The sequence below is a fragment of the Antechinus flavipes genome, chromosome 6 (assembly GCF_016432865.1).
Source record: "Antechinus flavipes isolate AdamAnt ecotype Samford, QLD, Australia chromosome 6, AdamAnt_v2, whole genome shotgun sequence".
NCBI lineage: Eukaryota > Metazoa > Chordata > Mammalia > Dasyuromorphia > Dasyuridae > Antechinus > Antechinus flavipes.
Window position 1 is genome coordinate 72,582,619 of NC_067403.1, and position 18,078 is coordinate 72,600,696.

The window sequence follows — 18,078 nt, forward strand, 5'->3', positions numbered from 1 at the left end:
TTTTTGACTGATTTATTTGACATTTTCTATCACCTTTTTTTTTGGTCATATCCATTTTTCAATCTGTATGCATTTAAAAAATATTAATCAGCTTCCTGTCCTCTGAAGTTATGGAAGAGGTATTCTTAAGTCTAGATCTATGATTTCATGACGATGAGGAGCTCCTGGTACAGTAAGTCTCCACTGGTGAAGATCCAAAAGTCCCTTATAATTTATACTCTGGGAGATTTGCCTGGAGACACTAAAAGGTTCACTGACTTTCCCATGGTCACACGGTCAAGTCCTTTGAGTTTTTATGACAGTCTTTTCTCCTGATTGTTCTCTTGCTCATCTAATTACTCTTTCTTAATCTCTTTTACTGGCAGTAAAATGTATAGATCAGGGGCAGTACTTGAAACTAGGTCTCCCTGACTTCATGGAAGGCCCTCCATCCATGCTCCCTTTCTAGAGGCAGCCTAGCTGAATGAAATTCACTGGAAGTCTCCCAACTTTCTTTTAAAAAAAAACATTTCAAGGGGAAACTAAGTGACCCAATGGAATCCTGGAGTCAGGAGTATCTGGCCTCAGGAACTTCTGAGCTGTGTGACTCTGGCCAAGTCACTTAATCAGGGTTAACTTAATTAAATGTAATTTAACTTAAATCACTTAACCCTGATTGCCTTCAAAAATCATTTTGCCCTTTTTTCCTTATCAAAAAAAATGTGCTAGAATAAGCAAGAAATGGAATAGTTAATTTATTTTTGTTCGCCCTCTGCAGAAAAGCGAAATGATTAATATAGCTAAGTAAACAGATTTCAAAACTGCACACTTAATCTGAATAGTAGTAAGTTAGCTCTAGTCTTCTAACAATGGAGTTCCAATTTTTAATGAAGGATTGGATGACGGCTAGCCCAAATGACCATCTGCCAACTTCCTTAGCTGTGGGTGACTCTCAGATGTCTCCAAGAGCAATAATTACATCCCCTCATAGGGACTCATGGTAACATGCTAGTTCATCAATTTTTATTATGTCAAAACATAGACATTCTGCTCTTAACCCTTCGATGTAATATTAAAACGAGGCCGCTTAGCTTCAGAAGTCGCGCTTATCAAAACTACAACAAAACTACAGCCAATAAATACCCAAATAGCGAACAGGACCTCAGTCCCAGCGGTACCGAGTCCCCGAGCCGAGAGGAAGGTCTCCGAGTTCTCCCCGACAATTCCCCCAGCAAGCGTCCCGCCGACCGCCGGCCAGGTCATTCCTAGAAGCGGCCTTCACGGCCTGCCAAAGCCGCGGATCCGCTTCCGGAGCATCTTAGTTGTCAGACACTCTCCCCGACGTTGAACTGGGGCTAACGTCAGTTATTCCGGTTTCTATTCCCGGGGCTAAGCAGGACACCGCCCGTCTCTCCTCCATGTCAGGAGGCTTCATATTCTTAAAGTTCCTCTTAAGCGCCTCCAGCCTGGACAAAAGCGGCTTCCCGAGGAGCATCCCGTGCTGCCTGGCCTTCAGCGGCCTCCTCACCAGCCGGACCGTCCCCCTCGGGGCTTCTACATTTTCTTTTGGAGGCAATCGGGGTGAAGTGACTCGCCCAGGGCCGCACAGCCGGGCAGGGCGAAGTGTCTGAGGCTGGATTTGAACTCACGTCCTCCTGAGTTCGGGGCGCCGCTCCGGGTTCTACTTTTTCCTCTCCATGGCCACCAGGACCGACCCTCGTGTGATCGGAAATGGCGCCTGAACGGAGTGAGCGCGGAAGAAGCCCGTCACGCCGCGGCGGCCCGAGCTCCTCCAGCCTTCTCGGGCTGTCTCCCTTGCGGCTCCCTCCAACTTCCAAAGCTCCGGCTCTCCCATCTCGCATTGATGACACTCGAGTCTAAGCTTTGTCATTTATCCCCATTCGCTTCCATTTTATTAAATTCAGTCCGGTTTTGGTCTTTCCAGATCTGGGGAGTCAGTTCATCCATCCACATTTACTGTGTGCGAGACACTGCGATGGGTATAAAAGCAAAGGACAAAATAATCTCTATCCCCAAGAAGTTCGTGATCCAAAGGGGAGACGTGTGTGCGCGTGTGCAATATAAAAATAAGTACAAAACGGATGGGAAGGGGAGGCACTAACGCGGGGACGGGCTAAGGAAAGACTTCATACGGAGGATGATCCTCGGGCTGCCTCCTGGGAAAAAAGCTATTTTGTGAGGCGGACGTGGGAAGGGAACGTGAGCCGGGTAAGGGAACGTGAGCCGGGTAAGGGATCGTGTGCCGGGTAAGGGAACATGTGCCGGGTAAGGGAACGTGTGCCGGGTAAGGGAACGTGTGCCGGGTAAGGGAACGTGAGCCGGGTAAGGGAACAGCCCCTACAGAAGTCTGGGTTAGCCGAGTGCCAAGGACAGCCCAGTCTGGCCGAATCACCAAGGATGGAAGGGAGAATAACATAAAATGAAACTGGAAAAATAAGACGAGACGATGACGAGCTTTCCAAGCCAAAGACAGGAGTTTATATTTTATCCTAGAGATTAGGGGGTCCCATGGAGTTTATTGAGAAGGGGAGAGAAATGGTCAAATGCGTGCTTAACGAAAACCACTTTGGCAGAAGATGGGAAGAAGGTTGTGTCGTCTGTAGAAATAAGAACTTTAGGGAAAGGACGAGGAGTTCAGGGGAGGGATAATAAGTTCTCCTTTAGTCATATTCAGTTCCACATAATTCTGGGACATCCAATCTGAACAGTCCAATAGGCAGTTGGTAATGGGAGACTTAGGGAAGTAGTAGGGAGAAACTGGGGCCGGACGGAAACCTGGGGCGTTCTCTGCCCCGTGGGAACGGATAAGATTATGGAGGCAGTGTGGACAGAGAAGAAAAGAGGACCCAGGACAGAGCCTCCGGGATGGCCCCACAGTAGGGGAGCAGGAAGGCAGTTGTTGAAAGCCGGATAGAAAGCACAGTTGGATTTGAAGGCAGAAGCCGAGTTCAAGTCCCTTAACCTGTTTCCTGGCATAGGAAACTGGGATGATGAAACCGCCGATTTCACTGGATTGTTATGAGGATCAAACAAACACAAGCAGAGCACGTGGCTATTTGCTATTATCACTATTACTATTGTTGGGAAACGAATGCTGAGCCAGTAAAAGAGACTAAGAAGGAGCAATTAGACCAGCAAAGGAACCATCAGGAGAGAAGCCTTCATGAAAACTCAGGACAGAGTAGGGAGGAGGAGGGGATGCGTCCAGAAGGATGCGCCCTCACCCAATTACTCCCAACCAAGTGTCGTCCAAAGAGTTGATAAGCATTACTTCCATCTGTGCCTTTACCCTAGTCATTAATAAATCCCATTGTCATACAGCACAGTGCCAAGCACAGATCCTTCCGATGCCCCACAAGATCCACTAAATCTCTGTGTTGGAATTGACTCATTAATGACACCTGGTCACAGCCCTAGTTTTGGGTGATTTGTTTTTAATATAATTAGTTATATTAGTTGTTCCCTGTGCTTGATGGTAATTGGCATAAAACCAACTTTATCATGGTAAATGATGTATTGGATATATCATTATAGTATTTTGCTAGCATTTTATTTAAAATTTATGAATATTCATGACTGATATTTAATATTCATGACTGATATGATTTATATGTCTTTTTCTTTGCTTTACCCTTCACTCTTTTAGGTCTTTTATTTACCTCATGACATTCAACTAGTTCTGAATTCATCCAACTATACTACTCTCTATCGAGCATATTTTCATCTTGTCCATAACCATAATTTTGAGTCCATAACCAGTGATGGTGATATTGAGGGCACTGGGAAAAATAATTACGCTTTGGCTAGGTAGTTCTTACATAGCAAGGGAGAGAAAAAATGGATGAAAAGCACTGAGAAAGGAATGATTTGAAAAATTTTAGGGAAGGACAGGATATCTATATAGATATTTATCTATATAGATATGAAAAGCCAAGAAAAAATCCAACCAGGAGTATTACCAATAAACCAAACAGAATCTGACAAATACGAAAAAAGTCAACTACTATGCATTGTTTTTATCCAGACTAGTGAAAATGACCTTATCTTTAGCTTACTTTGCCCAAACCATGCAGATATGATTCAGAGTTCACTAAAACATGTGCATATTTTTAAATCTGTAGTTCCATTTAGTGATATTGGTCTATATCTGGTTTATATGTGTCTGATGAGAAAGTTTTCTGAGTTGCATCTTGGTTTAGTGCTTAGGAACAAATATTTTGCAACATCAGCACCTTCATGATTTAAGATGGATCATTTTGCATATGAAATATGTAATGATCTCTACAATGACATTAATCTTTTAAGTCTACTTTTAGAGTACCTGACATCTGTTGACACTGTTAAAAAGAATCTCTTGAACATTGGTCATTACACTTGTGGGGATTTATAATTTCTTTTTCTGAAGTAGAATCATTCATTATTTTTTATGTCACAGGTAAAAGGACAAAATGAAAATCCAAGAAGCCATCATAGGATGGGCATATTCCGCCTTCTGTATGATTTCACACACTGAGGCTTTCTCTCATGGTGCAAGCCTTGTGGCTTGTGTTGATATGAAGCCCAGACACATCAGGGCCCAACTTCAGAATCCAAGGAGCAGTTACATTACCATCTATACCAATGTGTCCTCTTACTCCCCTGGTGACAAAATACCAGGTAAGTGTGCCAGAGTCCGCGAGACCTTCCCAAGAATTTCAAATCATAGAATTCATGACATGGTATATGTGTCTAATGGTAAAGTCTTCTGGCTGAATCTTGGGTGAGTCCCAGGAAACATTGTTTTAGCAACAAATTTTAAAGAGGGAACTTTGCATGTAAAAAATACAACATGAATTGTGTATGTGTGTGTGTGTGTGTATAAATATATATATATATATATATACATTATATATATATATAAAGAGAGAGAAAGAGAGAGAATATTTATGTATACATATGTAATATTTAATCTCTGACATTTTCTTTTATAAACAAGAGAGCATTTCTGTCAATGAGTTATGGTGCAATTGTAATGTGACTCTGTGATTGTTAATGTATTTAAAATGTGTGTGCTGGGGCGGGGGGGTTTCCTTTGTTCCTATTTCAGGTTAAAAGATGGTTTGGGATCTTATGGAAAGTTAAAAGTGTACAATCACATTATTTGCTCTTTCTGAAGTAAGTGACCTGTGCAGTGATCAGTGTGGGTAATACAGTATAATGATAAGGACCATATTCTGGAGGTAGCCAGTAATGGTTAGCACCATACCTTGTCCTCATTCAGATTAAAAAGATTTATGGCATGGCTTAAGTTTTATTTTCATGAATTATTCTCCCTAAGAATTTTCAGATAAGACAGCTTGATTTTTAATTTGAAGTCAACAAGAATTTATTAAATACTATGTGCTAAGTGCTGGGAATACAAAGACACAAATAAAAAAACCCACCCAATATCTGTTCTCAATGGGTGACTTTAATGGGGAGGGGGGGAAATATGCAAACTATAGACAGGATAAATGGGAGATAATCTACAGAGAAAAACATTAGCATTAAGGAGGATCAGAAATGCTTTTTTCAGAAATAGTGAGCTTAGAAATGTTATTATTTATAATACGCTCGTTAATCTCATAATATGCTAAAGTTAATGCTTTGCTCTTGCATATGTAATATTACATGTGTAGAAATCAATACTTTTTCCTGCATGGGAGTATATTAATCTGAGAATAATAATAGTAATAGTGATAACATAGCACTTTAAAGTTTGCAAAGTGCTTTGCAAATATTATCTCATTTTATCTTCACAACAACCTTGGGAGGTGGGCATGTATTTTCATTTTACAAGAAACTCAGGCAAAGATTTAACAACTCGCCTAGGCGAGTTAATTGGAGGTAGGATTTGTAACTAGGTAGTTAAATGACGTAGGATTTGAACTCAAGATTTTTAATTCCAAATCCACTTAATTGCTTTCCAGCCTGGGAACAGATAGATGAATTCTCTTCAAATTTGGAGAAGCATTCATTCAATGTCAATACTTGATGGGTGTATGACTTATTGAGTTGTGGGCACTCCATCCAATATAAATCACATCCCACCCACCATCAGAAGTCCACCCAGTGTGCTTGGGACCTTCTATTTTGTCTCTTAACATCATACCAGTGCTAATGGAACACGGGAATGAGCCCACATCTTTATCATTTGTTCTCACTTCGTTATCCAACCAGTCATTCCTCTCTGATGACATCCTTCTTGCTACTTTTCCTCTCCCATCCAGAGACATGCAAAACCAAAATAATTGCAGCACACTCTGAAAATATAGAAAGTGAGATCTGGAAGGGATCCCAGAGGCTCTCTGGTCCAGTCTGAATAGGGACTCGCCCCTACAATATCCCTTAAAAGTGGTACCCTGTGATGGAGAGCTCAGCATTGATTGTAATGAAAATGTAGCTTTTTCTGGATTGAGAAAGAGGGAGGGGAGGTGTGACTGGGAGAGAACAATCATGGGACCGTTTTGCAAGTGCTTCTGTAAATCCCGTAAGCCCTGTGCGGGAATGACTCATTCTTTCATATTGCAGTGACCGTGAGGAGCCGTGGGGACTTCATGGGATTCCTTCTCCAGGCTCGCAGAGTTTCTGATGACCAAATTGCTGGCACCTTCGTTTCCATCCCTTCCGGGTCCAAATTGATGTCCTGCTTTGAAGGAGCCAATACAGTGACCCACTTGGACAAATCCCCAAAGAGAAATCTGTCCTTTGTGTGGAAGGCACCACAGCAACCCACTGGGGACATCAAGTTCTTGTAAGCTGGGAAAGAGAAATTTGTTTCTTGGCTCCTGGGCTTTCTACATGGAGTGCCGATGGGAGCTCCTCCCGCTGTATCCCCTGTGAGATGACAGTCTCACCCGTTTAGGCTCTGGTTTAGAGGGATGGTCATCCGTATGTGTTCTCCAGATTTAGAGATCCAAGGACAGTCACAGGGATGGGCTGCAGAACGTTTTGGGCTATCCTCTCTTTACAGGCTACTTCTCTTCCCCTCCTGTTAATATCCCAGGACACATCTGAAATGACCAAACTTTGTCCCCTTTCATGGCTACATCTACCCCCAGGAAAATCTAAGATCCTTAAGGGCAAAGATGTTTTTTAAATTTATCCTCAGCATCTACCACAGTATCTGACATACAGTTGGTACTGAATGTCTAATTGGTTTGAAATGAATAATTGCCACTACCTTGCTTCTGTTCCTTGACTCTGGATTTTCTTTTGGGTCAGGGCAGGTATGTACAAAGAACTGATGCACTTCAGATTGGACAGCTAGGTGGAATGGTGAATAAAGCGCTGAGCCTGGAGTAAGGAAAATCTGAGTTCAAATATGGCCTCAGACACTTATTAGTTGTATAATTCTGGGCAAGTCAATTTACCCTATCTGCCTCAGTTTCTCAATTGTAAAATCAGCTGGAGAAAGAACAAACCATTTCAGGATCTTTGTAAAGAAAATCCCAAAAGGTAAGAAAGTCCAATAGGACTAAACATTAATGTAACTTTGAATTAATTCTTTTTCACTTTTTAAAGTCTTTTTAACACCAGTCATCCCACTTTATTGTGACAGTTCCTATTTGAGTTAGGTCAGATGGATATTCATAACATTTACAACTAGCGTTTATAGAGAGCTTCAAGGATTGCAAAGGATTTACATTTGATCCTCACAACAACCACATGAGGTTAGCGCTATTAAAAATATATATATATGCAAAATATAATTGCATATATTTTACAATGAGGAAACTCAGGCAGATAAAAATTAAATAATTTGTCCAGGTCCATAGAGCCATTAAGTGTCTGTTTGAGGCTAGATTTGAATTCAGGCCTTCCTGACTCCAAGTCCAGCACTCCAGCTACTGAAAAAACTAAGGTGTGAAGCATCTGACATTTGTCTTCAGTGAAATACTTAAATAGAAAAGAAGTCTCCTGGGCCTTTCTATCTGTGTTCTTTCACCCTATATTTCCCTAATAACATTGATTCAATTTGAATCAATTTGATAGTGCATACAATTGAGTTAGATCTAAAACTCGGTTCCTAATTTCAGCATAGACTTTCTGTGAGACCTCAGGTACTCTCACGTTCCAACCCTTTCTGATATTTTTTTTTCTTTCCTGAAAATAAGTACAGTGACCCAGTTCAACTCTCATTAAGTACTGTATGCAGGATACTGTTCTACCTCTAAATTAACAAAACATTTGAATTGGATAAGGTCTCCTACTTTCTACACACCAGTCATCCTTATCTCAAAGAAACAGTATGCTGACAAATGAGTTCACTGAATTTCAGGCTGGAAGAGACCTTAGAGATCATTTGATCTAGTAGTACTCAAACCCCTAGGTCTCAAGACTCCTTTGCTGTCTTAAAAATGATTGAGGATACCAAAGAGCTTTTGTTTATGTGAGTTACATCTATTGATGTTTGCCATATTAGCAATTAAAACTACAAGTGTTTAAAATATTTATCAATTCATTTAAAATAGCAATAATATACCCATTAGATGTTAAGATGAGTAACTTTTTTATGGCAAAATAACTATATTTTCTAAACAAAATAAATTATAAAAGGATTGACACTGTTTTACTTATTTTTGTAATCTCTAGCATCTGACTTAATAGAATATTTTGGTTGAAGTATATAAAGAAAATCCAGATTCATGTAGCTTATAGTTAGGAAAAAGAGTAATATTTTAATAGGCAAATATGAAAATAGTTATAATAGTTAACCATAACAATTACACTAACTACTAAATTGATTACTTTTTAATTATATATTATAAATTCAGTTAATTATAGAATTGGTTAATAACATCACACTGATGATTAGTAATACAATTGAAAATGAAACTTTATTTGGATCTAATCATTTATAAGACTATGGGACTATGTAGAAGAAAAAAACAAATAAACTTGAAAATCAGACAACCTGGATTCAAATCCCAACTTTGCTCCTTATTTGTGACATCAGGCAAACAATTTAAGCTTTGGGGGCCTCAATCTCCTCATCTACAAAACGAAGGTGTTTGACTAGTTGACTTTTAAGGATTCTAGCAGCTCTTAATCTTATGTGCCACTTATTCACAATGAAATTTTTGAATCAAATAATCTAAGAGGATAATTGAATATGAATGCCAGTAATGGTCAAAGAATCCCAGTTTTAGAATTGTTGGGGATTGTAGAAGCAAATGAATCCAATGCCCTCTTTCTTTCAAAGATAGGATTAGAATTTGAATCCAAGTCCTCTGACTTCAGAGACAGTGTGCTTTCCATTATAACATACCAGATTTATCTGTTTTAGGGTGGGTTCATTTCAAGGAAAACAAAATACCAACCTTTGAGTTCTTGTATTTTACTTAATCTTTTAATTCTCTTTCCTGCACTGTCATTACCCTCCCTTTCCTATTAGGATAGTTTTTAGTTTTATTCATGAGAATTACATAGTGATTTCCTCTTCCCAAACAGTTTATCAGTAGTCCAGTCATATTTCATTTACTGGGAAAGGATTGAATCAACCATCGTGTCTCAGCAGACACAAAACAGAACACTTTCTGATGGCAACGTGGAGCCAGCTGCAAGCCTGCGAAAACCAAATGGCCTAGAAGTCACAACCACAGGTACAGTTAATCCCCTATATTTATTTATTCATTGTCATCCTTGTCTTTCATGTCATTTATTTTCACTTAAAAATTACTGCCTCTAGTATCCTACCTTGGCAGAGCAAGCACGGGATAGGGAGAAGCTGAGTTTACGGCCCACAGGCTTAGGAAAGTTATAGCCTGCAAACTGAGAAGGGAACAAAGGCAGATCCCTGATTGACCTGTGCCACTGCAAACATGATTCGTCTGCTTCTGCCAAACACATTCCCAGCTGGCTCCAGGCTGGAGAGTCAGAGCAGTCTTGTGCAAAAGCTTCGACATCTGACCTATATACAGAAGATGTTGGTCAGTTCCCTTAGCTCCCTGAAGTTGTACAGAAAGCAAAAATAATACGGCTCTTCCCCCCTTATTCTATAAGTTCTTTTCCTATTTTTTCCATAGGCAATTAATCATTGACTATGTATAAAAAGAAGGAAGTCCGCTAGATTCAGTTAAAAAATAAACATGCTCCTGAGAAATGTCCATTGTGCTAAGAATGGGAGTAGTGAGACAGATGCAACACCTGGCAAAGGCCAGGTAACTCACAGAGTAGGTCTTGGGTTGAAACCAGAGCAATCTGATTTCCAACCTCATTGAGTAACTTTAAGCTGTTCTAATACTTATTGGGGAAAAGTAGAGGAAATATGACTTCCTTAAAAATCACCAGTATGAGGAGAATGGTTTATAAAAGAGTGACAACTTTGTAAGGCTTAAGAACTCTCATCAACATAAAGACCTACCATATTTCCAGAGGACTCAACGTTAAAGTATAACAACCCACCTTCTGAGCAAGAGCTGATGGACTCAAGATAAAGACTGAAACATATTTTTGGACATGGTCAGGAATTTTTTTTTTTTATGACTCCTCTAAAAATTTGGTCCAACAGCATTTTTTTTCCTTCTCCATTCCTCCCAGGGGGTGAAGCAGAAAGGAAAGAAAATAAATATTTGTTAATTTGCTAGTTTTTATAAATTGAAAAAAAATATGTATTTTAAAGGCAAAAAAGTGAAAGCATCAAGTCATAGATTTACAGTTGGAAAAATCTTGAGTATGCACACATATGTATACATACACACACATATATACACACACACATACTATGCTGTAAATATATGCACGTACTATGTATAGTCATATGCACATATATAAATATATAGATATATACCCTATAGACATAGTCACACACATATATATGCTATAAATATGTAATACACACTATATATAGTCACATACACATATATACGTGCTATAAATATATACATACACGCTATATATAGTCACACACATATACATGTTATAAATATATACATATACACTATATGTGTGTGCATACACATACATGTACATGTTATAAACATATACACATATACATACACATAGAATAATTTAATTGGACTAGACAACCTAGTACAACACCTCATTTTGCAGATGAATAGATCGAGGTTCAATTTCAGGGATTTGCCCCAAATTAGAGAGTTGATAAATGGTAGAGTCAGCCCTGACCCCAGGTCTTCTGATTCTAGAACTGTGCTTTCTTCACTACCCTAGGTTATCTACATGACATTGCTCCTCTTGCCCCATAAATTTTCAAATTCAAAGCCAATTGCCATAAATGGCTAATGGATTTCACCAAAATATTCTTTGGTATTATTGCATATGAAAGCAAAATCCCTTGGGACATATCTTCATTGGCTTGTGGATTTAGAGTCAGAAAGAAAGAGCCTTAGAGGCCATCTAATCTAATCCCTTCATTCTAGATGAGGAAATTAAGTCCCAGAAGTTACAAGTAATGAGTAACAAAGCCAGAGCCTGGACTGAAGTTCTTCTTCCAAGTCTATCTCTCTCTTCAATATACTACAAAGCTAATTGTCACGATTTTAAATTGCTAATTACACTTTTTACACAGATAAATTTCTCCCTTAAAATCATAATTGCATCTAATTGACAAGTCCCATGCTATTGATCCATATCCATAATCCATTCAAAACCACTTACCTTTTTATGAAACTGCCCTAAGAAAACTAAACCATATAGCAACCAAGTTCACTATTAGCACTATTCTATACCCATATTTCCCCACTTCTCTGAACAATTCTCATATCTTTTCTTTGGAACCAAACTTGGCTATTATAATTACCTAGCATTCAGTTCTGATGTTTTTCTTTTGTTCTTTCCAATTTTATTGTTGTAATCATTGTGCATATTCCCTCCTTTATTTCACTTTGCATCGTTTTATGAGTTCTCATTCTTCTCTGTATTGTTCATATTTGTCTTTTCTTAAAGAACAATAATATTATGTTCCATTCATATATTATAAGTTGCCCATAATACTTGATTTTTTGCTATTACAAAAAGTTAAACCATTAACATTTTGAATTCTTACTTTGACCTAGATCTATAAAAAAAATCACCATGGATTTATCGAAGTCATTTCTAGAATCAGATGCTTAACTTCATCTAGACAGTCAATTCAGCACGCCAAAGAAGGAGAGAACCTTATTTGTTTATTAAATTTTTGTTTAGGCAGAGCAGGTCATATTTAACTGGCCAGAATCCAGACTAGCCTTGTCCAGGCTCAGTATTTCAATGGCATTCCATATGTCTGTGTTGCTTCTTTTGCCAACCTTTATTCCTGTGATCCCCTCCAGTATCATAGTTAATTTTTTCTTAAATTAAAAAATGTTGAGATAAAGGTAAGCAAATTTCAGCTAATCACATGCTACTTAACACAAATATAATTCCTATTTTCCCTCTGCCCTGCCCAGTCTTGTTAACTAGAATGAAGAAAGGCTGGCTGGGCAGGAACCAAGTACTTGTTTGGATTTGTGTCCAGCTCACTACTCCTGCCACGGCCGGTCTAATTGCCGATGATATGGCAGCAGAAGCCCAGTCTTCAGCGGGGTTCCTTGGATCCTTGAATTCTGCTCTTTTCATATTTCCAGTACTGAGAAGGCCAGAGAGGGAGCCAAGTGAACAATTCGATTTCTCTACGTACTTATTTGCAGTCACAAAGAGTAACAAAATCTGAGTGGTGGCAGGCATTCGGCCTTCAAAGCCGCAGAAAAAACTGATTGCTTCATTGCTCTCATTGGGACTTCTGTTAATGGACAGATCAGTTTTTGATGTTGACAAATTGGAATAGCTTACACTTAATGGCTTTTCCTTTAGGCCTGTTAGGAAGACCCAATACTTATCCTTGGTTTTAGTAATAACCAATAATAATAATAATAACAAATCACATTTCTATGGTGCTTTAAGGTTTGCAAATCACTTTTCTCTTAACATATGGCTGCCTGACTCTGCTTTATGCTAGGTAGAGTGAAGAAATTATATAAGTGGTTTTTGAACCTTGCTTCTCCCACTTGCTAGCTGTATAATCAGGCCAAGTCTCAAACTCTCTGAGCTTCAATTTCCTTCTCTGCTAAAAAATATGAAGATAAGAGTAAACTTTAGTGCCCATATCACAATATTATTACAAGGATCAAGCGAGAAAATGTTTGTAAAAGAGCAAATTGTACAGCACTAAATTAATGCCAGTTCTAATTATTATTCTAGCAACATGAGGTACAAAAGTAAAGCATTAATACTTAGGGGAGGGATATTCACCTGAGATAAACTCCATCCTCTGCTCTGTTTTGTAACAGACTTTTATTTCTGTGCCGGTTGGGGTGGAGATAACAGCTTTGCTCTTTCTTTATTGTGTTTCCGGGTCTCTGTTTCCCCAGTTCCTAGTATCCCTCTTGCCCAGCACACCCAGCCAGTGGCATTTGCTGTTGTCAGCCTGGCTGGTACCTCCGTGACAGACAGCTTGGAGCCTGCTCTCGTGACCACGGAGACTCCTGGACATGAGGAGCATCTTCTGAATCCCTCTCCTCTTGGTGACATGGCGGCAGGAGCCAGCGGCAGTGACCGGAGAAGGCAGTTTGACCAGTATGGCCCCCACCCGGGCAGGGACCAGACTTCAGAGCCATCCCTGGCTGTCCCAGTATTGGAGAACTTCCCATTCCAGGATGACGGCTCCAGTCACAACCCACCCAATCGGTATTGGGCTACCACAAAGTGGGGCAGCAAAGCAGGCCTTGAGCCAAAGGAAATAAAATGGGCTCTCATAGGATTTGAAACTGGAAGGAACCATAGAAATGCTCTAATCTAAGTCCCCTGTTTTAGAGATGAGGAAACTGAGACCCAAATTGTTTACAGGACTTGTTCAAGGCCACAACAATAAGCAAAAAACAGGCAAGATTCAAATGTAAAATTTTCTCTTCCACATTTCATGCACTTTCTATTACTCTGCTGTTCAAGAGTTCTAGCGGTCAGTGTTCTTTTTTAATAGCATTTTTTTTCCGATGACATGTTAAAATAATTTTAAAACATTTTTTAGAAAAAGTTTTAAATTCCAAATTCTGTCTATTCCTCCATTTCCCCTCTTCCTATAGCTCAGGTGTTCTTAACAGGGGGTGGGGAGTGGGGGTGGGTATCTGTCGATGTGGATGGGAAACAAAAATTACATCTTTATTTTCATTAACCTGTAACTGAAATTTTGCATTATTTTCAATTATTTAAAAACATTATTCTGAGAAAGTATCAGTAGACTTTACTGAACAACCGAAAGGCTCTAGAACATATAACAGCCACAAGATTAAAATCTTCTGATCAAGGTGATCTAATCATAAGATTATAGGCATATAAGCTTTGTAATAGAAGGTACCTTTGGAATCAGAAGGTCTGAGTTCAAATTCAGTCCCATTAATTTACTACCAGTGGCATTAAAAAGTTCAGGAAACATAATTTATATGTAATTTATTTTATTAATAATGCCAGCATCTTTATTAATAGAAGGATGGTCATTTCAGTCTCATTAATTTACTACCAGTGGCATTAAAAAGTTCAGGAGACATCGTTTCTGGGTAATGTAATTATTTTATTAATAATGCCAGCATGTTTATTAATAAAAGGATGATTTAGCCATGTCTCTTAGACCAAGGACCCTGGAGGGTAGTAGGCTCACAATTTATATGGAAGAAGAGGTGCTCCTGAGAGTGGTGACCAACGCTGATTGGTTAACAATGAGAAAATGAATATTATAACGAGAGGCTGGGCTATGTTAAAATGAGGGTCTTGGGATACCTGACTTCGGTCTCCTGAATATTGGTCAGAGACATCAAATATCATGTCACCTGTCTGACAAAAGAGAGAATCAATATTTTCCCCTCCCTTTCTGAGCACAATGAGCAAAAATGCACCCATTAGCCTAAACTTAGAATTTCTTTTACTTTCTTTGATTAGATCTCAAGCATCTTGGCAGGGTAGTCTTTGAGAAAGATTTCCCACACTAGATAAGGAAGTAGGAAAGGAGAAAAACTTTGGCCCTCATTCAATAATTAGTTATTAATATGAGAAAAATAATTTCTCTCATCCCTATGTGAGTTTGTCCAGGTTCCTCAGTTTCTCTGCATTTTGCTTTCCTCCTCTCTAAAGTAAAAAGATGACATTAGATCACTTCTAAGGTCTCTTTTTTCAAGCTTTAAATGTCTAAATATGATTAGCTCACCTAATCAAACCCTTTCATTTTTCAAATGAAGAAATATGCTGGAGAGCTAGTTGGCACAGTGACCACTGCAGGGACCTGGGTACTGTCTCAGACTGAATCTATCCCAGATAGACGTGGGGTATTTGTTTGATTTCTGACTAAGGGTCTTATTTGGGGGGGGGGGGTCCTAGCCTTATGGTGTCATTGGTTCAGGGAACTCCCGCTGAAGAATCTCTCTACACGTGTATAACGCTGCGACTTGTCCTCCTAGAGAGTTTGGTGAGAAGTTAAGGGACAGGCCCAAGACCACACAGACAATCTGTATCCAGGATCTCGAATCCTGGATCTTGCCTATCCAAGGTCAGTTTCTTGTCCTCCGGGTCATGATCTTGCTCTCTTACTCTCTCCCGAAAGAGTGTTATAAGCGCCGTGGTGGGAAGTCTGATTTAAACGAGCAGACCCTGTCGGGGAAGGGAGCTCCATCGTTCTGGAAGCTTTTCAGCCCTTTTCTTCTCCTGTTTAGGACTCGAGGGGACTCCGATTCGGGCCCTGCGCAGCCCTGCTTGCACTGCGAGGAAGGGCGGCAGGTAAGAGGCGGGGCGTGTATTTTGACCACGGGACAAGGAAGGGATGCTGGGGGGGAGGGGCGGTGATGAAGGAAGGGAGAAGGGTGGTGGTCAGACGGGAACCAAAGGCAGAGGGAAGCGGAGAAAGAAGGGGACAATGAACCCTTAGTTTTTCTCCCAATCGATACCAGCCTCTCCATTACATGGAGTGTCTCTGAAGTTATCGGCAATTGTGGAAATTGATGGGTTTAGTGATTTGTTTTCCCACTTAGCCTCAGTTAGTAATTTCTCCACTCAGCCACTCTTCATAACACTGGCCTTAAAAAACCACACACGGTCCCAGAGGTTAGATCAATGGACAATATAAAATATACATGCCCCCTGATTTACTATTCCTTTGAAGTCTTTGAAGTAGCATAAAATAAAACATGATATAATATTCTCACTCAAATTTATCAGAAACTACAGTAAGATTAAATGGTCCCTTTTGCATGGGGTCCTGGCATGGAAAGGCATGCTAAAAGCTTTCAAATGGCTCGGAACAGACCAGATCTGTTTGGAAGGCTCTTAAAGAAGCCCCAACTTTAGCCCTGCTCCTGACCTCCAGAGCCTCAGTGGGGCCACCATCAATAACAAGCGCGCGCCTGTCTCCCCGTGCACTTGCACAGACCTACGGAGAGCCGAGTGGGGGCTGGGCTTTCCCTGGCAGTCTTTCAGTGGGCAGTGCTCGGGGCTCGGGACTTGAGAGGCGAGACTCGAGAGCGGCCTAACGTAGGCCCGGGAAAATGTCGGGGGAAGCTTCCAGGGCTGGGACGGCGAGCTGACTGGCCCGTTTGCCTTTACCTTTCTCTTCCTTGCCGGTTTGCTGCTGAAGGAGAGGCCCGAGGCTTTCAGGCTGTCTCAGACCGGGCCTCCCGCAGCATCCTTGACCGCTCATCTCTCCTCCTCTCGGCCCGTTATGGGCGCCCCAGCGGAGGCTCGGCACGGTGGGGTGCCCCCCAACTCCAGCGTGAACGCTAAAGCCTCTGCGGCCTTGAAGCGGTCGGCGCTGAGGCTCTCTGGGCTTCCCCAGGCCAAGTCCGAGCCCCACGGTGGGGCTGGAGAGGACAGCACTGGGCCGGCCCGGCCGGCAGAGGCAGGGCTGGAGCCTGGAGGCCCCGTCTCCCCTCCGGGGCCCGGCCTGCTGAGCGCCCAGCTGGGCGCCCTGCTTTGCCTTTCGGCCACCCTCGGGATGGCCCTGGCCGCCGGCCTGCGGCGCCTCCGGGCCCAGTGCTGCCGCCGAGGGACCCAGGTGTCCTTGCGGGAGCCCGACATCCCTGCGGAGAGAGACGGCGGAGAGACGATACGCTTCCAGAAGATCCGGGAGAACAGCGTCGTGTTAGTTCAAGCCGAGTACAACTGGATCGCCCCCAACGGGGGAGCTCAGAGAGCCGCCGTCTGAACACCCAGCCCCGGGGGGATTCCTCCCTCTCAACCCCGGAGGGTTTATTAGTTCTAGCCCCGCTCCCCAAATGAGGCCCAATCAGCGCAGGGAACCGTAGGCAACGTTCTTGAGCAAGGGTTGGTACAGAGAAATGGTTGCCACGTGGAATAAGTGGGATTAGCTTTATTAACAGAGGGACTTCTTTCAGATACTTGTTTTCTTAACCTCTGTAATTTAGCTTCCCCCCTCCCCTTTCTGCAATTAGATGGTTCTGTTTGAAGAATTAAACCTAACACAATGAATATTGTATAACCTGCTCATTAACTAGACTCCTGTGGCCACCGAGCTTCCTGTTACCGTAAGGACCCAGCAGCAACAGAAATGTCCCTCTTCATTGTGTCACAGTCTTTTCTTATTGCTCTTCAAAATCAAAGGGGAGATGGGGGGTTCTGGGGCCATCTGTCTCTCAGGAAAAAGGGAGCTGACCTCTGAACTACGGCCTTAGCTTTTTTCTGATAATCCAACCCTTGCCCCACCACAAACACCCAAAGAGTATTGTTTTTTTCTTAATGGTGTAGCTGGATAGGGGAAGGCAAGGACACGTGATCTTCTCTTTGCAAACACAAAGGCCTGGGGAGGCAGCCTCGGCCATCTGAACACAACACACTTGGGGTCATTCGTGGTCCTGTTAGGGGATGAATGAGAGCCTTCAGCCCGTGTGAAGGGGCTCTCCCCGGCCCCGCCCCGATCCTTCACAAGAGACAGCTTCCGTCACGCAAGCCCGATTTTCTCTCTTTGCCGAGGGGGTGGGGCTCCGTGACTTGCCCAGGGTCACACAGCAGGAAGTGTTAAGTGTCTGAGGTCATATCCGGGTTCAGGGCCGGCGCTCAATCACTGCGCCGCCTCGCCATGCC

The 18,078-nt window shown here is 41.6% G+C and overlaps 1 protein-coding gene across 1 annotated transcript; it reads left to right on the forward strand.

Moving 5' to 3' along the window:
* Window positions 1-4,448: 4,448 nt before the first annotated feature.
* REELD1 (reeler domain containing 1) lies at window positions 4,449-17,877 on the forward strand. The gene is made up of 7 exons (XM_051966681.1): window positions 4,449-4,656; window positions 6,550-6,772; window positions 9,472-9,623; window positions 13,371-13,786; window positions 15,447-15,454; window positions 15,699-15,762; window positions 16,517-17,877. The coding sequence occupies exons 1-7, from the start codon at window positions 4,449-4,451 to the stop codon at window positions 17,180-17,182; spliced, it is 1,737 nt and encodes a 578-aa protein (XP_051822641.1). The 3' UTR covers window positions 17,183-17,877.
* Window positions 17,878-18,078: the final 201 nt, after the last annotated feature.